The 25077-nt window shown below is 40.8% G+C and overlaps 1 protein-coding gene across 1 annotated transcript; it reads right to left on the bottom strand.

The window, feature by feature from the left end:
* Nucleotides 1-1948: 1948 nt before the first annotated feature.
* Nucleotides 1949-17164, bottom strand: apobb.1 (apolipoprotein Bb, tandem duplicate 1). The gene is made up of 29 exons (XM_084560083.1): nt 17095-17164; nt 16827-16859; nt 16620-16732; nt 16378-16523; nt 16136-16283; nt 15886-16038; nt 15604-15725; nt 15419-15504; nt 14894-15338; nt 14698-14812; nt 13692-13838; nt 13403-13608; nt 13118-13313; nt 12841-13020; nt 12516-12719; nt 12250-12417; nt 11954-12159; nt 11552-11734; nt 11332-11462; nt 11028-11238; nt 10773-10945; nt 10522-10682; nt 10308-10417; nt 9846-10219; nt 3652-9645; nt 3454-3565; nt 3343-3366; nt 3010-3217; nt 1949-2918 (listed from the first exon to the last, which is right to left on the bottom strand). Exons 1-29 carry the CDS (start codon nt 17147-17149, stop codon nt 1959-1961), a joined length of 11364 nt encoding a protein of 3787 aa, XP_084416209.1. The 5' UTR covers nt 17150-17164; the 3' UTR covers nt 1949-1958.
* Between the last annotated feature and the right edge of the window lie 7913 nt (nt 17165-25077).

Here is a 25077-nt window from a genome sequence, read left to right as displayed (position 1 = left end):
GGTAGTGATGCTTAAAGTGGCACGATGTGATCTGATCTATCCTGATTTTACTTAAAAGTCCAGCAGCTGCATTCTGGCATTACTTGTCCGGTGAGTGATGTTGGATTTACACCAACTGTTAAAAGGAAAAACAGCTGACTGTTGAAAACATCGTAAAAAACTACTGGATGGTTTGGTTTGCTAAGAAACATGGGGGGTATCTTGACTTTTGGACGATCCCAGTTACTGTGATAAATTGTCAGAGTACAGGATTTGTTACCAGACATCATCGTGAAAAAGAAGAGTCTCAATGCACGCAGGAAGTGTGATAATATGTTAGTATTTTTCTTTACGTCAGAGCAACTCTTGTTTATAAGTTTTAAAGTGGTGTGAAGATACAAACCAGGGATTTTAAGATAAATAGTTCTGAGCTTGAGAAAACATCTAGATTTATATTATCAAGAAAATATTAGTTGATTCCAGTGAGGTTTTATCAGGCAAAGGTCAGCTATAAAAATAAGCCATGCATAGTTGATCTGCTGTGTTTTTCATCATTTGAATGCTTAAGTTTCACAAAAGTTGTCTTCCAGTCTTCACTAAAGGGGCATACACAAAGGAAGAGACCTGCAGCGTCACACTTTTAATGAAATTCAGCAAGTTGTATAGGCAATGATAGGCTCAAAAACATGATGGCAACTCCAAGTGTGTATGTGGAAACCAACAGGAACATTTTGCGATCTCTGCCTATGCATAATACGTCGAGTCAGCTCTATCAGTTGCTCCCATTGGTCATTGCCTCAAAGTTTGGATTACTTCAACTTGGGACCCTCCCACGTTATGCCGCCAAAGGGTTTTCTTTTTTTTTCACTCGTGAATGCTACAACTTGCTGAATTTCATTAAAATTTCATGGTCACCAATCTCTTCCTGTGTCTATGCCCCTTTAGGTACAAAGGGATGGGGGACCAGTGATCCACTTTGTATGTGATAGTGGGAAGTCTGGCTCTTTTCAAAGACTCTGTTCTTTTGGCTCGGCTCCCTTGTAAGACTCTGCTTTTATGGCTCCCAAACGGCTCTTCATTTAGTTTGACTCTAAGCCTTCTATTGTATACCAATTTAGCAAATATGAGTGGTTTGTGTGTTGGTGAGAAATCTTTCAGAAAAAGCCTTATTTTTATGCTTTTCATTTTGTTACAAAAAAATACAGCTACTGTTTAATATATTAACCAAAGCTTTAAATGAACAACTGAACGACAGTTTACAATTGAAATAAATAAGCCATAGTCTTAACGTTGGATTTCCAGTTTTGGCTAATTTTAGTCTGTCCTCGCTTGTGATTGGCCGCAGAGTGCCCAGCAAAATAAAGTCCCACCCTGCCTGCATGGATTCTCAGGAGCGGATGAAGCTTTGGCTTTTCCTCTACGGGAATCGTCTGTTCTCGTTTGCTACAAATAATCATCTCTTAGAGTATATGCTTTCCAGCCGCGAAGAACAAAAGCAAACAGCCTACTACAAGCACAAACTACTGACCAGCTAGTTCAAAACATGCACATATGTGGCTGCCAACTCTCTGCCAATGATTCAGCTATTCAGTTAATTAGGCAAATCCATAGTTTTATCTAAAAGTACTGATCACATTCTTGAAATAAATTTAATCTGTTTTGTAACACCAAGTATTACAATTTCTTATGTAGTTGTATTTAGAGTCGCTCTCATTGCGTGTGGATGCAAATTTAAAGAAGACAGCATTATGAAGCAGTAAATCAGGCATTTACAGATTGCATTAAAAGATTTTATTAATGCTTTTCCCTCTGCTGAAAAGGTGTGTTGCAGAAAGTTGTTACATGTTCAATGTTTGTGCACAATAAACCATCTCAATTATATATATATAACAGGTGTTATAAATATTGTTGAAGAGCAAATAGTCCATACTCTTTCAAAGCATGTGTTCAGAACAGATGGCAGTGTCTGTGGAGGTTCCTCACTGTTTGAAATGAAATGGAAGGTCAATCTCAAGCTTTGCGTCTTTAACCTTAATGTAGGCTTTAACTTCATCTGGAGCTTGTTGCAGAATAGAAGTAATATCACGAGTGAACTGATCTATTATATGAATGAAAGTGTCTATAATGGTCTCACACGCCTTGTTGAAATTCTCAATACTGAAGTCAGGCATCTCATCAACTCCATTCTTAATAGCTGTGACTAAGTTACGATAAAACTCATTGATGTAAATGAACACTGCATCTAAATAGTGAGAGTTTAGAGAGTCAACGAAATCCTGAGATTTCTCAACAACAGCCTTCAGGTTCTCACCCATCTCCAGTAGCATTGTGTCAATATTTTTCACAAAGTCTTCCAGTTCATTATTGAGTTTTCTGAAAGCTATTTTGACCTCATCCATAATCTCGGCTCCAGTGACTGCAACACCAGATGGCAGGTATACTGTCACGCCTCTGATCTGCTCAACCAAATAGTTACAGCAGCCCTTTATTTCCTCATAGATCATACCAATGGTTATATCCACCATAAAAACAAAGATTTCAGTCAGCTGCTTTAGGACCTCAGGAAGAGTGGTCATCTGATTCCAGCCAGGAGGCGTGAACTGGGTCTCCAAGAGGGCCTGGACAATTTTCTGGAAGCGGACTATGGTGTTTCTGAAGAAAACTGACAGCTGGCTCAGTTGGACATCATAGTTGATTACATCATTATAGACTTCACTGATGTAGTTCACAACAAGGTCCTTCAACGTTGCCATGTTTCTTGTGATGCCGTGCTGGTCAGTAATTGCTGTCAACAAAGGGGTGATGGAAGGGAGTCTTCCCCTAAGCTCAGCGAACATTGTTCTGGATGCCTCCATGTTGTAGATAATCTGCAAATTCATCTTATCAGCACCCGGAGATGATCTGACGACCAAGAAGTCAACGTCAACCTCTGGTGCCGACTATAAAAAGAAAAAATATTGATTTACCTGTCTTTCGATTTGAGAATTGAATTCCCCATTGTATCAAAAAGGTAATGATAACAATACTCACAGGATAACGGGCATAGACTCTTGCACTCAACGGAGATGGGACTCTGCCATTGAACTGAAGGCCAAGGAAACCAGTATTTGGAGTGCTCACAGAGGCACTCATGCTATCTCTGTGTGCAGCGTAACGAAGGTTCAGAGAAGAGACAATATCAGCGAAAACCAAGTCTTTGGTCATGGTGATGTCCACATTCAGTGTGTGACGAGAGGCACTGGAAGAGAAAGAAGGGAAGTTCAAATGTAAAATTGTGAGTGATTTTCAATCTGTCATTTAATGCAACATAGTTTGATTTAAATACAATGAAATAAGAGCATGGCCAAAACTCTGGCTATTTACCTGTCATCAGCTTGACGCTTGCTCCTGGAATGCAAAGAAAATTGTTAATTACCTTTGAACAAGTGTTATATTAGAAGCAATAGTGTGTGACACATATACAGAGTACATTACCGTAAAGCTTGGGTAAAGACATGGTTGACATCTGAGGTTATGTAGGGATGTGTAAGGATGGCCTTGCTAATCAGGTTCAGAGCTTCATTCTCAAAGTTTGCGTTAGTTGAGGCTGTTGAAAGAAATTATTCTACGTGAAATTGAACTGTTTCCAACATAAAACATGTAAATATGTTAATGAATTTTTCATTGACTCACCATCAAAGTTGTATTGCAGGAAATCAAAAATTGATTTGGCAGAGGACTTTACGATGACTTTGAAGACAGGAGCACTGCCCTCTACTTCAGCTTCCATGGTTGAGATGTGCAGTGGGGTGTCAAATTTAAAATTTGTGGAAATCTTCTGCTTGTCAGCGGCGATTTGAGCAACAGTCTTCTCAAAGATAGTGTAAGTGTTCGTTTTGTATAGCTGAGACATTTCAATCTCAATATCAGCATTCAAGGAAGAGGTTGGTATAAAATCAATGGTAGCCAGGACAATGTGCTTCCCCTTGGTATTTAAAGATGTTGCTTCGTTATTGCCAGTATACTTCAGATCTGCATACACACGCTTCATGGAGGCTTCAATGGCAAGATTTTCATTTACATCCATTCCAATTACCTTAACTATGCCATGGTTAAGCTTGGCATCAGCAGTAATCTTGGAAGTGGATCGTAAGCCATCATTATTCAGGTACATATTAGCCTCATTATCCAGGACTCCTAATAGTATAAAGTCCTTGTTCACTGTGGCATCCATGTTACCCTTAGAGAAGGTTTCCATGGAAACATCTTCAAATGTTCCTTCTAGCTTCAGACTATGTTCTGCCTCAGCCTTTCCTACAGCCTCGATCCTGGGGATGTTGAAATCACCTCTCATCCTCAAGGTGGAGACAGCACTTGCTTTGGTTTTGGTGTCTGCAACCAGCTTTTGGTTTGCTTCCATGTTGAGTATGGGTAGGGCGATCTTTGCAAGTGTAGCCACGGAGAGAGCTGTTTCTAGAGTCTCAGTGTTTATGCTGATGGTGCTGTCATGAGTGCCTTCAACGTGAGGATTTTCAAGGGACAGGGAATTGGCCAACTTGACTCCTCTCTTGGTGGTCAGACTAGTGGTGCCATCAAGTTTGGCTTTTAGACTATCGAACACAGAGGTTGTGGTAGCTCCCAGACGGAATACAAGATCATCTTCAGTATACAGTCCAGCGTTGACATTCAAATTAATGATGGCAGACTTGAAAGACAGGTCTGTGATCAGGTTGCCCACAGAGGGAAGCTGGATCAGATACATCATATTAATGTATGGGGGCTCCTGGCTTTTCTGATAAACAATCTTGGCATCCACATTAATAGTCTGCTCTGTGGTAGTCAAAATGTTATTCAATCCAGTCTGCTCATATAAATTCAGATTATCGATGGCTGGAATATGAACAAATCTCAGGTCAATCTCAGGGGTGCTGATGGGGTGTGTCAGGAAGTCCAGATTTGCTTCGCTTTCCATGGCAACAAAGATGCCAGCTTCTTTCATATTATTGTCAAGAGTGAAGTTATAGAATATTTTGTACTGATTCAGGCGAGCCAGCATGACAGTGTTCATCTGTTGACCATCAGGGTTAAATTTGGCTGAGTAGTCATTCTGCAGGTCTATCTTAAAAAAGTTGACCTTGACATTTCCTTTGTTTTGGAATTCAAAGACAAACTCATCTGGGTTGGCTACGAAGTTCAGTCCATTGGACACGACTCCACTGACTTCATCATATAGTTCTGTGTCATGGTTTACTTTCAGCTCAGCCTTGATATCGGGAATGCTGACGAGTCCAGTTGCCACAAAAAGACTGTTCTTGATGATTGGTGCCTCTGCCTCACTGCGGACATTAAATTTGAAGTAGGTGAAAGGGCCAAATTCAGCATTAATGAGCTGTTTCATCTTTATGAGAGAGTCTGTATCGCCAGAGAAAGTTAGGGTGACAATTCCAGGAGTGAGAGACAAATGCAACTTGCTATTGTGGTTTCCATTTCTGTAATTAAGGTTTCCATTGGCAGCATTATCAGCTGTTAAAATGAGTGAGAGCCCATCTTGGCGCATAACTGATTTTTGGGTTACACTGACCTGACTTCTGGCAAATGGAAGGTCCATTAGATGAGTGTAAGTTGTATCAAGAGAACTAGTCATTCCACCTCTCATACCAATGACAGCTGTGTTCATAAAGTTTGCAGTATAAGGTGCGGTGGCAACCCTAATTGTAGTTTTTGCCTGGGCCTGGGCTGATCGGCCGTAGAAGGTTACAGATGACTGATGATCAACTCGAAGGGCAAGATGGTTGATTTTTACAGTCTCTGCAAATACAACACGGCTCATTCTCGGGATTGCAATGCGAGCAGTGGAGACAAATTTGTAATTGAGTAAATCATAACTAGATGTGCCCTGGGAAGTGAAGAGACCAGTGAACTGGGGTGTCACTGCAGTCTCAGTGGAGTTCTGGAGCTCAGCAGATGTATTGATGGTGTAGATGGGAGACTGGAATTTGAATTCGCCATAGAGTTTACCAAAGGTTGGAACCGTGATCTCACTTGGAATGGTTGGCAGCTTGATCTCAGGAACCTGAAGAGATTTAACAAGATTTTCTATGGGAACCTGTGGGATGGTAGGGAAGGAGATCTCAGGAAGAGTGATTTCTGGGAAGGTTATCTCAGGCATAGAAGGAAGGTAGTTCATAGTCAGGTCTCCAAAGAAAGAGTCCGCATCAAGCATTTTGATATCAAAGTTTACAATGAACTCAATGAGTTCAATGATTCTCTGCTTGATGTCATCAAAGGAAATTGTGGTGGCTCTCACAGTATATTGTTGCAGGATGGTGAACTCAGGGATGTCAAGCTGTGTGGGGATTTCAATTTGTCCCAGCTTATCCATGCTGAACATCATAGGAGGCACAACAAGATCTGTAAACGGAATGACAAAGGATGGCATGTTGATCTCAGCTTTCTTAAGTTCAGTGAAGAGTCCGTCGATGATCTGCTGAATCTCGCTGATGATCTTTTGGTCAGGTACAACTGTCTTAATCATATCAAATATACCGCTGAATGTTTCAGAGATGATGTGCATGGCCCATGTGTAGTATTTGCTCATCCAGTTCAGTATAAAGGAAATCTCAGATTTGACATCCAGATTTGTAATTTGGTCCTTTATGACTTCAGCAAATCTCTTCGCCTGATCCAAGAAACTGTGGTCAATGATGTCCTTTACAGTTTTTATCACTTCTGCAACTCTGATTTCTCTCAGGCGTTCCACAAGTTCTCGAACAGAAGACAAGACCGTGTTGACAAAGTCTCGTGTTGCCTCAAGTTTCTGGGGAATCTCAAGAGTCTTGATCATTTCGTTCACATAAATTGTGTACTCAGCAATGATTGGATTAATATAATCTACAAAGTCATTATAATCCACAGATTTCAGTTTTTCCACAGTAGTATCAATATATATGTTCAGCTGTTGAATTATATTCTCAACTTCAGTTGTTTTCAAATAGTTGATAACACTCTGGAAGACTTCCATTAATTTGGTAGGAATTTCTGCATCCTTCACGATCGTGGCTACACCCCTGAGAGTTTCCTCAATGTTGAACTGTTTAATGAGGTCCACAGCTTTTTCGAGGACAGCTTGAATCTTTTTGTCAGCCTCAAACTTTACAATCAACTCTCTTATCTTGGCATAGAAGCTGTTCACCTTACCTACGATATCAAAATTTATAATCACATTCCTAATATAATCAGTTATGTCAGTGAGAATCTCAGTGGGGAAAACCCTCAACAGTAACTCAATTGGAGCTTCGAGGTTGATGGATGAAATGTCCCTCTTCAGCTCAGCAACAAATTTCGCCATGTCAAAGTTCTGAATTAATTCTTGAATCTCACTCATGACTGTCTGTAGTTTAGCCCTGATTTCATACTTGGCATCAATATCATACAGGAATGCAATGCTGCTGCCCTTCAGTTTTTCTAGGTCAATCTCCTGGAGCATGTCTCTCAAGGTATCAATCACGTACACTACCACATTCTTAATGCCATACTCCTCATCAATGGCATTCAGCAGGTCTTGAATATTCTGAATAAGGCTCTCTGGGAAAGTGCCACTACCAATAATCTTCTGTATTGCCTCAGCAAAGGATTGGATGTAAACACTGAGATCAGCCAACACTCTCTTAAAAATAACCTCCAGCTCTCTCAAAAAGGCCTCCACATCATCTACGGAGATGGAGTAGTTTTGGATAAAATCACTGAAATATTGCTTCAGCTGAATTGCCTTGCCTTCTATATTCATTTGAGCAAATACATCACTTGTTTGTTGGGAAAGAGCCTCTAGTTTAGCCCTCAGCTCTCCACTGTTGATGCTGTCTTGCAATGCCTCTCCCATGTACACAACAACTCCCTTGATGGCTTCCAAGAAGTCAGCCAGGCTTTCAAACAGAGGCAACTGAATTATGCGACTGTTTGTGCTCTTGTCATATTTAAGGAAGCTAGAGATGGTGAATTCCTGGTTCTCTGCAGAGGCTGTGTTGAGGATGTTAGTGAGCATGGTGCCAAAGACTTCAATTCCGGCCCTCTCAGCAGTGTTGTAAACATCTATGCCCTGATTAAAGGCATGCTCATTCATTTTAGACTCCATTTTGAAACTGGTCTTCTGCTCTTGGAGTGACAGAGTAGTATCCAACTTGTTGTTAAATGTGGTCTCAAGGGCAAATCCGTTATCCAGCTTCTGGGTAACTGATGCTCTGCATTCTTGTGAGCTGGCAAAAGCCAGGGGTTGTGCTCTGAGAAGGAATTTTCCATAGAGCTGGGCGCTGTGCTTCCCATACATGGTCATGTCTCCATCAGCATTGAAGATGGCATCAAGGTTGAAATCAAAAGGAACAATGCTGCAACGGATGGTGTGGTCAAAACGCATTGGCTGTGAGTTGAAGCGGGCATCGTTGCTGAACTTGGCAGCAAGACCAACTACTTCAAGTTCGGTGTTGTGGCTCATGTGTGTTCCAAAGAGTTTTCCCTTGGAGCTGCACTTTGCATTAGCACTCATATCAGCATAACTGATCTGATAGGTGTGCTTGATTTCTTCCTCCCCGTAGTTCACCTTCAGGTTTCCAGTTAGGTCCATCTTGTAAAGCTCCGCCTGCAGCTGTGCCTCATTGATAAAGTTGGCAGCCAGAAGTTTCAGCTTGTTGTTAACATTTGCAGAGGCGATGTAGGGTTTCAGATCAAAGGCGATATCGTGAGTGTAAGAGGCATACTCACTTGCAATGGTTTCTATGGTTGACTTGAAGTCAAGGCTAGAAAGAGTAATGGTCAGAGTGTTGGCATTATCAAACTTGATATCACGCATTGCTGCCTTGTTGGTAATTGACAGAGTAGCCCTTGTAGCATCAAGACCAGCGCTGAAGGTGTTTTCCAGGGACAGAGGGCTTTGGAGATCAGTTGTTCCACTTGTGGTCAAACCATCCTTGTTCATTTTCAAAATGGCCTTGTGAGTAGCCTCATTCTCAAGGAGCTTCACACTGGCATCGCTGTTTACAGCCAAACCGTTGACATCAAGAATGGCAGTCAGCAGGGAGTAAACACGATTTTCAGAGTGGTCTGCATTTGTCTCCATCCTCATGATGACTTCACCGGCACCAGCAGAGGCTTCAGCCTGGTTGCGGATCTTCATACCAAGAGCATTGGCATTTGCATCACATTTCACTGACAGCTTCATGTCTTTGAATGAAAGCTCAGCCACATGGATAAAGGCATTTTGATCGTCATTGGTTTTAGACACAAATGAGAATTCGTTATTGACAAGGGTTGTTGCAATGACATTCTGTCCAATAACAATCGGCGAATCAAATTGAATAGTGGAATCCATCTTAAAAGTGTTTGGGTTGAATGGTTGAATAGTAAATGACTGGGTTGAAACAGTGGACCCATACATGGGCCCGGCCATGAACTTCCACACAAAGCTGCTGTCAGCAAATATTTCGTCGGTGTTCAGTCCAGCCATACCAGTGTGCTCGATGTCAACACTGAGACCAAAAGGACTTTTGGCTTCCATCTTGCTGCTTGATTTCAGATTGATTTTGTCTGTAATGGTTGCATCCTCCACAATGCTAATGCTGGCGTCAAGGAATTTATGGGCCAGAGAGCTTTTCAAGTATGCTTTGATGGAGTCAGTGTTGGCCACCATTCCAGACCCTAAACATAAAACAAAAGACCAAAATATATTACTAATATATATTAATTTGTATGTAAACAATTTTATATATATTTTTTTTTTATCAAAAATTACTTTAACATTAAGTCTTAATTTTTCATAGTGGAAGTGAAAAAATATTCCAGTAAAACCGAACAACAAGTCATGTTAACCCTAAGGTATTAATAATGTTTGCAAATACCTTCAATCTTCATTGAGAGGATGTCAAGTGGAGAGGTTCCTTTCACGTCGAATGTAGCTGAATAGCTTGGTGATTCGATAACATTTTTGCCAGCGGACACTGAGGCCTCCAAGTCATAAAGGTTGCTCGCCATGGCAGTTGAAACCTCGGCTTTACCAAAGAGAGGAATAGATAACGTGATGCTCTCTGGAATAACAAGCTCTGGGATGGGAATCTCCATGGAGACAATTTCCAGTCCAAACTGGGGTAGAACCACATTAGGCGTGGTCAGAGCTTGTGGGAAGTTGAGCTCATCTGTTGACTTTCCTCCAAGAGGCAGAGGGATAGAAATTGTGAAGCGTTCATTGTTGAAGTGGTAGACAGCTTTAGCCTCACTGTTAAAAAGACCAAATTTCAATGCATTAACATTTTGGAAAATTATTTGATAATTACATCAATTACCATGGAGTTATCCACACTTACGTATTCAGGAATAGACTCTCTGGCAGGGAAATCTCAGGCACGTCAGGTACTCTGAAGTCCTGAATGTAAGGTAAATCAGCACCGTACTTCTCCATGTAGTTGTTTGCTGCCTAAAAAAAAACAAAAAAAAAACAAAAACAGTTGAATGCTGTTTTATGAATAATTCACATATTTTATTTTAAGAAAATCTGAATAATTTAGCAAAACTGCATACCTCCACAAACTTCTTGAAGACGTGACGGACTTTCATGTCGGTCTGCCCCACCTTCATATCAAGAAGCTCGTTGCCGTACCTCTCAAGAACGTCAGCATTGGGGAAGATGGTGGTCTTAGTATTCACATCAGACTTGACCTCAAACTCAATCTTGCTAGCATCTGGAACAACAGAGCAATGGCATTATTAGAGAGACAAACCAGGAATTTCTTCTCAAATGACTTACTGAATGAACTGGAATGTGATATTACCATATTTCATTGCGATTTTCTGCTCAGAGGTTGCATCCATGACCTTGACTTCACTCTTAAGTTCCAGTTCCAGTTCATCCTCATATTTCATGTTAGCTGTGACAGAGGCATCTGCACTGATTGAGGGGATCAATAGTTGGACTTGCAGCATGCCTTCCTTCATGGCCTTCAGACTGAAAGACATACCAGTTAGTCCACGTGCTCTGGATCATGAGCGTAATGTTATTTTATGAGCATTTATAATAGATTTCTTACTTGGCACGGCCAACCAGGGAGAGCAGAGGAATGTTCTTGTTTATAAACTCAAGAGAGACTGAGTGAGTTCCTTTGCCCCTGGTGTTTCCATCAACAATACCCAGCCTAAGTCCAGCCTCCACGTCGTAGTCAGGGATCTGAATGTCGGCTGTGATGACATTCTTCCTTCTGTTATATTTCACGACCGCTCTGGCTTCAGTGGGCTCTGCACCTGTTTTTGACGAACCGAATGAATGTATTTAGGTCTCGGTTCTTCTCTAAACTGTCAGTAAATAGACGGAATAATGTCAATGTTGTACAATACCTTCAGCCTTCAGAACAAACTTCACAGAGTCAACCTTCTGCCGGCCCTCTTCTCCTTCCTTGAGGAGCTCATAGGCCACAGTAGCCGTGTACTCAGTTACTTCACCAGTAGGGTGAAGCTCAATGACAAATCTGTTAATTAGACAGTGTTTCACAATTGAATAAATTGATTTGAGAAACAAACATGCTTGTGGTTTAAAAAAAAAAAAAGTCCCACTCACTTGCTGTTTCCGGTGACGGGGAAGTAGGGGGATGTCTCCTGAGAGAAAGCATCAGTGTATTCCAGTGCAGTGCAGTATTTCATTCCAGTGAAGAAGAGAGAGCACTTGCTAACATCAACCTTGTCCGTCACCATAGGAGGGATGGCTATCACTTCTGATTTAGTCACAGCCACCAGGGTGTTTCTAATTGTAAATGTAACAAAGTTCAGATGTAACTTTGACCATTATATTTAAACTTACATAGGTACACTAACATAGCTATCTTTAATTTTCTACTGTTGACATTGTCTTTTTATACCTCAAGGTTATAATTGCATTAAAACTAGTGGTGCAAAGCAGCTCCTATCAGTTATTTTCTCTGCATTTGGGATTTAAAATAATAGACATTATACTTTGACTTACGTGATTTTGATGAGCTTAGTGGGGCTTGTTGGAGCAGGGATGACCAGCTTAACATTGTCATGCCCTAAGGAGATCTTGGCCTTGAGCCCACTCTCATGGAACATATTAGTGTGCATCTCTAATCCAGAGTCGACATACTCAGGGATGTGAGAGCCAACTTGAGTTACAAACTCAATACCGGCAGAGGGCATGAAAGACACTTCGCTCTGTTTGGAAACACAGGAGAAAGCTTAACAGTTCTGTCCATTGGTGAAGTTGATTCTGGGTGGCATTTAAATACATCTATGGAGACTTACCATGTCACGAGCAATCTTCAGTCCACCCTTGATACCGGGGGTGAAGGTACCAGACAGTGCAACTCTCAGAGGCACACCAGTGAGAGTAGGCAAGAAGAATTCATTGTCCATGAAGATGTAGTGGGCAAAGAATGTGTTGTCAGTTTCAGTCATCACGGCCCTCATTATCTGGCAAATGAAAATATACATGAACACATTTAAACAATTAACAAGAATTTTCTAAATGGATGCATTGTTGGCAGTATCCTTTGTAGATAATAACTTACATCAGTTGGGAACATCTTGAACATGCTGTCAAACACCATAGCAGCAGAGTAGGCCATCTCCTCCATGTCATTGGTTCTCAGATATCCAAGTTCCTTTCCCAAAACCTTCAGATAAACCATTGCCTCTGGAGATTGGGCACTCTTCAGTTCCCTCACCAGTTTGTTGAGGTTGCGTCCAACCTCCCTCATCAAGTTCTGAGAGGCCTAAATATAAAATACATGTGCACAATATATTGAAATGTATTTCCCTTATCGAGAAATAAATCATCGCACAGTCCAATGATTGGGAGTGATTAATGTGTACAAAAAAAATGGTTTTCAATACCTGTTTTGTCATCCTGTTCTTCTCCAGAGCAGGCACCATGTCCCGCAAGATCTCATTGACTGTGTGTGGCATCTTGTCAGAGACAAAGTACATAGTCTTCAGGACAGTGTCGGGGAAGAATCCATTTTCTCCAAACAGAGCTTCAACTGTTGGCTCAAATCCTTTTCCCTCCATACCAACCTGGAAAGGGGACACATTTTTCATGGTTAACACGTACTGAAAAAAACACATCTTAGGCCACAAGTTAAAATTAAGTTAAAATGCTCAAAATATTTACCTCCATAATATACAATTCATAGCCAAATGCCTTTAGAGTCATTTCAAGCATAACCTCCTTGGGCAGGTAGCTGGTACCATCAAAGATCATGTTGCCCTCCAAAGATCCGAGCTTGTAGTTGCGAGACAACTTGCTGGGGAACATAATGGGCCCAAGCTCATTACCCTGCATGGCAACCTGAATCTTCCGTATCAGCCTGTGGGGTAGACGAAATAAAGCTGAACAACTGGTGGTGATCAGACCAGGACACACTGGTGTCATTTAGCAATAGCAATTTTCTCTTACTCTTGGTTCTCATTCGAGTAAAAAATGTTGGTCATGTGGGAGCTGACAAAGTTCTTGACTTGTCCATCTTGCTCATTAGCCAAGGCGTTAGCCAGCTGGGTCAGTTCACTTGGCTTGGGGTCCTTCATAAGCACCAGATATGCAGCAATGCGCTTTTGGGTGGGGCTGGTACTGTCCAAAAGAACATTCATAAACACCTCTCTGCCCTGTGAACAAATTATATTAAAAAAATGAGCATACAGCAATAATAGTGATTCCAACAACGTGTCAGGCTGATTATTCAACTTGCCTCTTCGGGGACGGCAGCCAGCCTGAACACTTGGATGGCGGCCTGCTGCACAGCCAGGGAAGCTGAAGGCTGGTTCATACACTGGAACACGGCAACTCTGAGTGCAGGACTAGCAGGTACCACAGATAGAGAGATGTCTCCAATAATCTTTGAATAAAAGAAAATAAGTTATTCTTCTCATTAGATAGACTCTAAATTGCTTGTTACCTTACTTAACCTACCTAACCTAACTTGTTACCTCAAAGGGGAACTACTGTTTTTTACAACCTGGACCTTATTTCTGGCATAAAATACGGTTGTTTACTCACCCATATAACTTTTTTGTAATTTGTGTCCGGAGTTAGCTGTTATCATCATTCGGGATCTGAAGATAGACCTACAGATCCCGGATGATGTCATCTGACCTGGATGATGTCTTCTCTGAGCACACACCCGCGATGGTCAGCTTGTTTACCTACTGCTATTTTTTTTGCAAACAACTAACTCACTCCCACTATATGGATATACGCTGATCTAATTATCTCCCGAAGGAATACAAATAACACAAGGGTTATATGGGTGAGTAAACAACTGTATTTTATGCCAGAAATAAGGTCCAGGTTGTAAAAAACAGTAGTTCCCCTTTAAAGGATCCATCCTTCATATATACGCCGTGCCTTTTCTGTTAATGTAATATAACTTAGGGTTCTTGCATCTGATGTTTCAGAATGCATGTTAGGCATATGCACAGTGAAACCATCCTTTATTGGAAAATGTAAAACTATTTCAGACTAAATATTCACCAATCGCTACAGTCTAGGGAACAGAAAACATTTTTTTTTAAATATATATTTGAGGCTGATAAAGCGAAAACCAGTTAATTAGCAATGGATTGTTGAATGTTAGCAATTGTTGTACTCATTCACCTTCAAACCCAACCCAACCCAACCAAAGTACAAAAATTCTGATTTAGCTAATTAGCTAATTGCCTTGTCATTAATTTTGAGCTGTCAGGTGAAAAACCTACCCTCAAAGTCAAGAACGTTTGGTCCTTGTCTCCAGAACAGTCTCCCAACTGGGCAGCCAGGAACTCAGCTACAGAGTGAATCTCAGGTGTCAGTTTATTTTCAGCTGCATAAAACCTGTTGAAGAGAAAATAGCTTAAAATCAAGCTGTGCTACTTATCTAAAACTCTAAACTACTTGCAAGTTAGCTTCACTTACCTTTTGACAGCGTTGCTCAGGGCATACATGATGGGCTTGCTGGTTTTGTACTTGGCCATCTCGAGCAAGTCATTAATCAGTTGGGCAGAAGGATTGGACACAAGTCCCATAGCGAAAACAGCAGCATCAACCTTGAGGGAGTCGGCATCAAAGGTCCTGAGGATCTGCATGATGGCGCTGGTGCACTCGGGAGTTCCACACTGGGCCAGAACCTGGTATGTCAGGACGTGGGACACACCAAGAGCCTCGGGAATGGCCGGACTCAGGGTTTCAGCCTTCATTCCACGGACCATGGAGACAAGCTTGTGGAAGAGGTGGGCCCTCTTCTCACCCTGGGCCTCTGGCAGAGTGGCCAATTCTCTCAGGGCATTCAGAACTCCATCTTTATCCTGGACAGCGCTCTTGTCCTCAACAGCTTCCATGTGAAGATCCTTGACAATGTCACCTTGACAAACAAGCAACAAGATTAATCGGTGATATCTTTAGTTACCATTTAAAAAGATTAATCAAAACAAGAAGACTTACTGCGGTCAAAGACTCTGTCGTTGTGAGGAGAAACCGTAACCAGAGTCAGCTCTTGCTTTCCAACATTGGTAACTCCATATTCTCCCCTATACAAGGACAAAAAAGATGTAACTCATACCATAGAATATATTTTGGAATGTACACTTAAATAACAGAGCATTTAATAGAAATTGTGTTTAACATACTGTGAGAAGGGGATGAGGATGTGTTTCTCAGTGCAGGATCCAGAGGTCATGTGTTTTTTCTCATTGTCAAACTTGTAGTTGCAAGTTTGGGAGCTTCTAACCAGCTGAGCAAGAGGGTAGTGCTGGAAACCGAAAGACAATGGTTTTAGCGTGGATTATTAATTGTGCAGGTATATTGTTTCTTTGCGGCTTTAGCCCTAATTTGCACAAACACAAAATGGCTCTGTAGCATATTTGGCCAAACGTGTCATGTTGCCCCCTCATGTCTTTTGAGCGTCTTACCATGCCAGAGATAAGTGCCAGTGGACTGGTGTGATCTTTTATCGGAACAAATTTGTCACATCCGGAAAGGTCCCTGCTCAGGCTGACGTCAGTTGCAATGTCCTCTCTAGCATTGACGGTGAAATGGGTCTTGCACATGCCGTGGATGGTAGGCTAAAATGAAGACGTTAAAGATGATTAGAGGAAGCAAACACGAATAAAGAATCAGAAATTTGTGAATTTTCTGCATTTTCTTGGTAAATCCCTGTACCATGATCTTGTTCTTTTGTTCTTCCAGAAGAGGTACAGCCAGGGCGGAGATGATACCCCTCTTAATGTTGAGGGTAGTTGTGGTCTCACCTTCCTCAGGGTACAGTTTCACATCATACACACCCTCAACCACAAACTTCAGAGGATATCTTAAAGAAAATGCATGATTTTAATTTATTTTCAGTGCACAGTCAAGTTAAAAAAAACAAAAGACAAATTATGTCTACTATCAAGGTTACATACCTTGACATTTCAGCAGCAAAGGCATCAGAGCCGGGTGCAGAACCAAACACTGGGTTGCCGTCTGCGTCCATATTGACCACCTCACTAAGCCTGCAGCCAGTGGTGCGGATGATGTAACTACAAGTCTGAGGCACTTCAATTTCAACCTGGGAGAGAAGGCAAATGATTTCTATGATATTCTCTTACTCTCTGAGATATATGAGATGGAAAGCATTATGATGAGACTGAGAAGTCTGTCGTACCGTGCAAGACGCCCTGGGTCCATTCTTGAGCTGCGAGCCTCCGTTGATAGCATTCAGAGATTCAGCGTCATACTGGTATTCATATTTGTGCAGGGTCTTGTACCTCTGGGCCACTAAAAGGCAAAAGATAAGAGACATGAGAATACATTTTGCTAATGAAATGTCTGGAATTGCAAAGGCTGAATGTCGTAGTAAGTAGTTACTTACGCAGACAGGTGGTCTGATCTACGTCTTGGGCAACTGTTCAGAAATAATCAGATGAATCACTTATTGTAATGCAATTGAAAACAATTTGAATGTCTGTTTAAAAATGCCACAAAGCCACACTCATAAAATTTTATGAATTTGCAATTTTTTTTTTTTTTTTTTTTTTAGTCAAAAATGGTGAAACAACCAAAATTGTAAAGCTTAAACTTTTTTTATTTTTGCATTTTTTTGTTTGTTTTTTATGGCAAAGATTCTAAGAACTACTCACAAGCCAAGGCAGATGTACTGAGGAGCAGCAAAAGGCAGAGCTTTGAGTCCCCCATGATGGGTTCGTTGAAGCTCTCTCCTCTGGGGTTGGCGAGTACTCTGATGAGACTGACTTCTCAGCCTCACGGTGAGGTCTTTATACCCTCAGCTGGGCTCAGTCAGGAGCCTGGGAGGCACAGACAGTGCTTTCAACGCTCAAAGTCCACCCCACCTTCCTGGGTGGAGGGACAAAGGCAAAAGGTTTAAAAAGATACTCACAGATCAAAGCACAGGCTCACCAAACTGATAAATTGTGTTAAAATGAAATGAACTTTTAACTGTATTACATGGATGTTATGGATATATTGATAGATTATACAACACTAAAGATTAACGTCATTGAATTTAGGCTGCATCTAATGTAATTCAGATGAAGACTTGTGCTCATTGAAGGTGTCACACTGTCTTGACTTTAAATAAGTGTAAAATATTTCACAGTTGATGACATCCTTAGATTAAATTTAGGCCTCAAGGCAGAGGTGTGAGTTCTTGAACTTCTAGAGTCAATCAATGATAAGGTAACAGCTCCTGTCTGAATTAGGTCACTGATCGACACTCATTAGACAGTGAGTGATCAACGCATGCTCCCGACACAAAGTCCCACCAGATGTGAAAAAGATAATAAACTTACCAGCCACTTCATCCACTGATAATATCAACCAAAAACCAAACCAACAGCTCAGAGCAGCATTTCCTCTATTATGGAACTCCTGCATTAGTCCCTTGGTCTTTTTATTTGTTAGTTTATTTAGCAAGGAAAGTGAAGACATTGTTTAAAATGGGCAAGTTAGAGGAAAACAGTACATTTAAGTAAGTTTGCTGCAAATAAAACACTCTACAGGCTTCACTGTGTTTTAAAAGATATCATCATTGTTAATCGTGGATCTATAATCTTGGTTTTAGTACTTACAGTCGAGTACCTTTTAATAGATGCTTGTTGTTCTGCGTCCACTCCCCAAAATGAAAACAGAGAGAAAATTTGGCAACTTTGATTCGGTTTAGCTGATGAACTTTGATTTATGAAGTTCCAAAGGTCCGTGCAGAATTTGTTTGAACTGGGGCTCCGGTTCAGCTCGGAGCAGGCACGGTGCGTGCAATAAATATATAAATAATGATAACCTTGGACTGGCTGGGACCTTCTCTTTTATTAGGTTTTATTTTATTTATTGCTTTTTGTTGCTGCAAATGAAATAAATACATAAGAATTGAGAGGAGACAGTTTTCAATTTTATTTCTTTTGCTCCTTTTTGTGCATCAACCACACGGCTACATCAGAGAGTTGTGCAAGGACCTGTTGCAATGTATCCCGATCAGTACTTTTTTAAAAGTTTGTTAGATAATGACAGTGTTTGCGCTGACGGACATGTACACAGATAGGGTCCAAAGGGGGTGAACACCTTGCCTTTTCGACATTTAGCTGACACTGTAAGATTTCCGTCTATCTTGTCCTTTCTTGACTCAATCATTTAGAGAGGATCGGTGTATCTGCATGCTCTCCTTGAGCTTTGAGTGTCTAAAAGGAGATGATGCTGTTCTTTGAGGGAGCTGCAGTAAAAGCAGTGCTTGAACCACACAGTCAACAGGTCAGCAAGTCAAGCAACGTGAATCATCAGGAGTAGCAACATAAATGTCAGTGACATCAGTAGTATTCGAAGTGGCTAACGAGTGTCATAGAGTAGCTCCATCTTCATTTTGCATAGTTAAATGTCTAATCTGCTGTCAGTGAGAAATGTGTAGTTATCCAGAACCAGTGCTGTGCACCACACCATCCCTTGACAGTGTGAACACTCAATAATGTCAGGTTGTATGAACAAAACGTCATCTCTCTTTAGATGCAAACCACTTCTCCGTTCTTATTTTCGTTGTTAGGATGTTGCTGGCAGCAGCTCTGTTTTCCTCCCCTGGAGATTTTATAAATAGCCATCCGATTTGTTTTCTCTTCTTTCTCAAGTCAGCTGGTGAAATCTGGCAAAACGCTGCAGGAGGAAAATATGATCAGAATAAGAGGAAAAGAACAACTGATGGTGATCACACCAATCTTGTCATTACTAGAACAACCCGTGAAAAAGATGAACTCTCTGACCGGCCTGGAGACAGACATGTGCAGAAAACCTGCAGGCTGGCTGCAGGGACTCTTGCCCAATCAGTCTTTCGATGTAAAGGTCAAGAGTTTAATCCAATGAGACCACTGCTGGTATTTCGTAAGAACGGTTCACCTCATTTTTTTTTATTTATTTGCCCTTGCAGGATCTAAATGTGAATGTAACACATAGCCTGTTACACTGCCTGCAATCATTCATGTCGGTTTGAAAGAGATACAGAAGTTCAGATTTTATCAGCTGCTTCGCTCTGTGTAATCAACGCTTATCTGTAGACTTCTTAATCACATTTCACAACCCTGCGACAGTGAGGACAGTTGTGCTGAACAGTTTTCCAAATGAGGTTTGAATGCTTGTGAAAAAAAAAAAAAAAAAGATTGTGAAAATGATTCAATCAGAAGAGGATCACAACACTGAGTGCTTATTATTACCTCCTAATAACTGTTTAGGGCTTCAAGATGCAGAATAAAAATTGGATTTATTTGTAATTTTATCAAATAAGGAGATTGCATAACACTCACTGCTATGACTTTTGTGCATTTTTCTTATCAAAAACAACTTTAGTCTTATATCTATAAATCATAATGACCTGTCTTTTCAACAAAAATAATTCAGCTTGAAAAGCAATTTTTGTTTTTGGTGGAATAACTATCAAAGTTCCTCAGACATGAGGCTGAAGTGTTGCCTTTGGCTAAAGCTTGCACAAGCAGTGTCTTGCCAGTCAAGATCCGGGTTTGCGCTTATGCTGTAGAGCTAGAATCATGATCAGATCATTTATATAATTCATAATTTATCATATAATTGGTGTTTTCTTGCCACATTGGCTCGCAACAGTTAAAGAAAGTTTTTATTTTGCAGGCCAGGCCAGGCATCAAAACAGTTCAACTGTGATCAGTAGTTTTTTCTGAATTACTGCAACTGCATTGTAAAATTAAAACTCTCGCCCGATGACAGCTGGGATAGGGATCAGCAGACCCTGCGACCCTTAACAGGGTCTTTCTTAATCTTGATCCAGGCGTATTCTACCTTCACCTGATCCTGAAAAATGTGACAGCATTTCCCTGACAGCAACATAAAAAAATTTGCCGGACAAATGTTTGTGTTTGTGATTGTGGTGGACTACAAATAAGGATACGCATTAGATTACAGTTGACCAGAAATGATAAAGCAATATGGATTTTTAAAAAAATACCATCATCTACACGTATGTGTTGTTTCCTGCATATATTGAAAATGCATCGATCAGTGTGGTTAACAAACAAACAAACCTGTAAAACCTGCAGCACTGTTAACTGCATGATGTAGTTTGTTGCAGGTTAACCCTGTTTACAGACCCATTAGTCAGTCAGCTTGAGCAAACATTGGCTGAAAGTCCAGACACAATGAAGTCATTCACAGGGCATCATTGTGTCATAAACCATGTTAGCTAGAAATTATATTGATCTACAGCTTTATCAGAGATGGACAGATAGCACTTTAGACCAAACCAAACTTCAGATAACCGACACATAGGTATAACATGTGCAGCAAGAACATAGAGAATGCCTAAAAGACAAAGGATTCACATGTGCATGAGTCCTCGCACCAGCCACAACATTATGACAGGAAAAGTAAATAACACTGACCATCTTGTGACAATACAATGTTCTTCTGGGAAAACTCCTTGATAGCAGCTGCCTTCCCCAGCAGGATGCAGCCTAATACAGGTACGCACACAAAAACGCTTTAGGAACAACTAAAAAAAGACAAAAAACAGCACAAGGTGTTGGCCTCCAAATTCGCTAGATCCCAAACTGATCAAGTATCTATGGGATGATCAACAGAGGCCCCTCCCTGGACAGTTCGCCAGTCTATCACAGGGCTAACATGAGGGCTAACCTGATGAGCATGTCTTTGGACGGTGGGAGGAAGCCGGAGTGTGGTAAATTATTGTCAATTAGTGTCAATTCTTAGTATTGTCTCAGGGATGCTTTTACTGACTGAAAATGAATTTTGCATTTGTTTGAAATGTAGAAAGGTTCCTTGTAATTACAGGACCTACCCATGTCAACCAACACACAAGAACACACACACTAATTGTCCTTCCAGTGGAACGTCCACATTGCCTCTTGCAAGCTGACAGCACTATTCACACATGGTGTTTACAGTGTACTGTACAGAACATATAGGGCATGTACAGTAAAGCGTATACACATTTAGCTCGTGATTGGACTTTGGAGGTTGGATTCAACCTTTTTTTTTTTCATTCTTTTCTTACCTCAGAAGGCCTCACTGATTACAGTGCTGCTTAAAAGTATTTGTGCCCCTGAGAATTTTCTACATTGTACAGTACAGTGTATAATCCAACATTTCTTCGTAACTGGTGGAGGTGGAGGTTAGAGCATAGTATTAAACAAAAACATGAGTGAGTCTGGCGAAAGTGTATTCGGGTCATCGGTATCTCGTGGCTCCACTCTGGGTACCGAACTGTGCAGACTTTGGCGCCAAACTCGCAAGAGAGAGCTGCCAGTATCCCCGGGAAAATCAGTAACATCCAGGGCCACCAGGGGAAACTGCTGCAGTTCCACAAATGGCCACTTGAAGCTGATTCCAATAGCGAGTCAAACCCACATAGACCTCCATACTCCTAAAAAAATCTATTATGTAATAAACTGTAACCCTACAGTGTCAAGGCATTTCAGTGCGTTCATTTAGAGTACAGCACACAAAGAAGCATCTTGGAAAGTCTACTCAGCAGTGCCACTATCAACACATGACAATAAAAAGTGAAGTAGAGCAAACATGAAAAGACAGCTGCAGGTTTTACAGCCCGTGTATCTTATCAGTATATTACATGATTCCACTATCTGCAGCCTAACACGTCCAAGAAATTTCTGATACGTTTCTGCCAATGACCAATTTGAAGCAAAGGAGAATATTACTAATATCACAGATAACACCTAAATTAACCTGACCATACTTTGTAGGGCTAACATGCACAAATTCGGTGGGGTGTGTTAAAATCAAAGAGATCATTGATAATTTCTAAGAGGTCCCGTTGATAGTGTGCAATAATAAGACTGCAAAATAAAAATGTATTCTTTTTACTGGTGCAGAGTCTTTTCCAAACGTGCCTGTTAGGATTGAATCGATTGCAGCTTGCAGCTTTCTCAGGGACTCCTCATCCAAACGTCAAGCAAAAGATTCAATAGGCTGCAGTCAATGAGTTGCATCACACTGACAAGGTATTTCTTCAGTGGAGCACACTTAAAACTATTTAAATTAATGAGTTACATTTAACAAAATCGTATAAATTAGCCAAAGAGACCTAAACATGTTTGTTTCTACTGTAAAGTTTAGCATTTTAACATGGACTGTCTATGAGGAATGATTCAGTTACAGAGTGGTCACTTTAGCCTCATCCCTTCATTTTTCTGCCCGAGGTTGCTGCCTAATTTAAAATGGCGTTCAAGAATGTGCAGTGAGGTGTGCACCATCAACGGAGGCCAAAAATCTGCCGTTCTCTTTTCTTAGCCGCTCCATCAGAGTTTTCATATTCTCCAAATAGGTTAAAAGAAATGATGAAGTCACTCATTTTTATGTCTGCACGTCGGCGGCAGCCACGGCCAGAGGCATATTGTTTTTGGAAGGTCTGTCCATCTGTGCGCCCATCCATAATATTATTTTGAACATTTTTTTTTTTTAATAAACCCTTAGATGGAATTACTTCAATCTGGCACAGACACTCACGCAAAGGTGAACTTTCAAGAATGAGGTACCGCTGAACTCAACTCTTGATGTTGAATTCTCAGGAACACCTTGAGGAATTTTCTTCAAATTTGACATATGTGTCCTCTCGGACACATGGATGAACTTATTTGAATTTGGCAGCTGAAGGTCAAAGGTCAATGGCATTGTGTCCTCATGAATCATGTTTTTGGTCTTAACTCTTGCTTTTTGGGAAGACAACTTGTCCTCTGCTGCACCTGATAGTCTCTGTGTACCCTGGACTCTGCAGGGTGACTTATCCTGCGGTGATAAAGTGAACTGTACAGCTGTTTAAAGGAGTTAAACCTTGATTTCGGTGACGTGTGTTCCTTAAATGTTGACTGAGGACCATAGAGGGGAGCAATGGCCCTCACTCTGTTCAATGTAAAGCAAAACAGATCGATATCTGAGGAGTGTGCCGCCTCTCCGGCTGCGGTGTCCGTCTCTTACAAAAACATGCAAAAGGTTAAATGTACATAGGATGAGCGATAGAGGGTCAACAAAATACACATCAGTTAATATAATCCTTTCGTACACATCCTATATGAAACATAACGCATCACACAGCAAAGTAGTGTTTAAAAAAAATAAGGGTTTCTGAATGGACTCTTGCTCTGTGTGTGGACAAACCTTCTAATGAGTCTATAAGTAAAATAAACTTCTGAAGGATAAACTCATCGCTTTGTTTTTTCAGTCTCCAGTAAAGGTGACCTCATTTTTTTTTTTTTCTGGAGTGAATTCATGTGAACTAAATTGAGGTCATGAAAAGTGGACTGTTCACAGTTTGTTTGCTGTTTGATATCGTGGTAAGACACAGAAAAAACAAAAGTTTAACCAGTAACGTTTTATTTACTCTTGTTAGCAAAAAAGGAAATAAGTATTGGATTTTTTTCCCTAACACTTTTTCTTTTGTTCTCATTCCTATGAAAACTTTCCTTTACCTACAGAAGGAAACTTCCATAACATCTGTGTATGTCATTTATGATTGTAGGCATGTTTCTGAAGGCACGACCGTAAATAGACTGAAATATAATTTGTGTTTTTAAGCCACAGCATGGAGTAATATCCTGTAAAAAACAAGCAGAAGGAAGAAATAATGCTGCATGGCACCACTACTTCAAAATACAGAATGCTCTTTAATAATTAGCTAGAAGGGGACTATGGCCGTAGACACCCTTGGCACAAATAAACAGACCTGTCTGGTCTTGTAAAGCCCACCCATCAGCTAGGTTCAAGCTTTAGGAGAGACTTATAACAACTAATCACCAGCTGATTGGAGGACCACTAGTGGCCTCTAGTGGATCATTACATTTCTACAGAATGAAACAGGAGACAGGATACTGACACTTTTCAGATGAGATAAATTTAAACTTACAGATAGATAAATACATCAAAATGTATTAGAAATGTGGTAATACTTGATTTGACTTTCACATAGATGGATTTTATTGGTCCTCTCTATTACTGTCAACATTTAAAATCTATAAATTTTGCAATTTCCACAAGATTGTTTATGCACAATGTTTCTTCCCAGTGAGAAATAGCAGTCAGTATATATTGTTTCCTGTCAAACCACTTTTCTCAAACCTAAATTGAAGCCTATTCTTCTTTAATCAGCCGTCTTCTGGTCTATATTCTTAACAATGTGCATGCAGATCAATTAATTGCGGTCCTAAAATGTTGTTTTACTGAAATGATTTGACCTGTGGTGGCCTTATGCCGAGCCTCTGCGACATGCAGCCCCCGCAGCATCTTTTTCATCCGCATCGCCGGGAGACGACACACAGGTTTGTGTCAGTATTGGGTTGCAAATTGGCAATAGCAACAAAAGCAAGACCCAGACTACTTTATCACTGCCTCAAACCCACACCGCCCCTCTCACTCGGAAGGCCAGATAAACACTCCATGTGCTTATAGAAACAGGTGTCAGGCTTCAGGAAGACACACACACACGTACAGTTAATTATTTAACCACTCACTGAAACGCTGACATACACACCATCCAGCTTCTAGTGTCACTTTATCCTACAGAAGATGAAGTTGCGGTCATAGGTGCTGATTGACATCCGTAGTAAAGAGCTTAGAGAGGAGACAGGAAA

Source organism: Chelon labrosus, assembly GCF_963514085.1.
Source record: "Chelon labrosus genome assembly, chromosome: 14".
NCBI lineage: Eukaryota > Metazoa > Chordata > Actinopteri > Mugiliformes > Mugilidae > Chelon > Chelon labrosus.
This window is presented reverse-complemented; position numbering and strand designations above follow the sequence as displayed.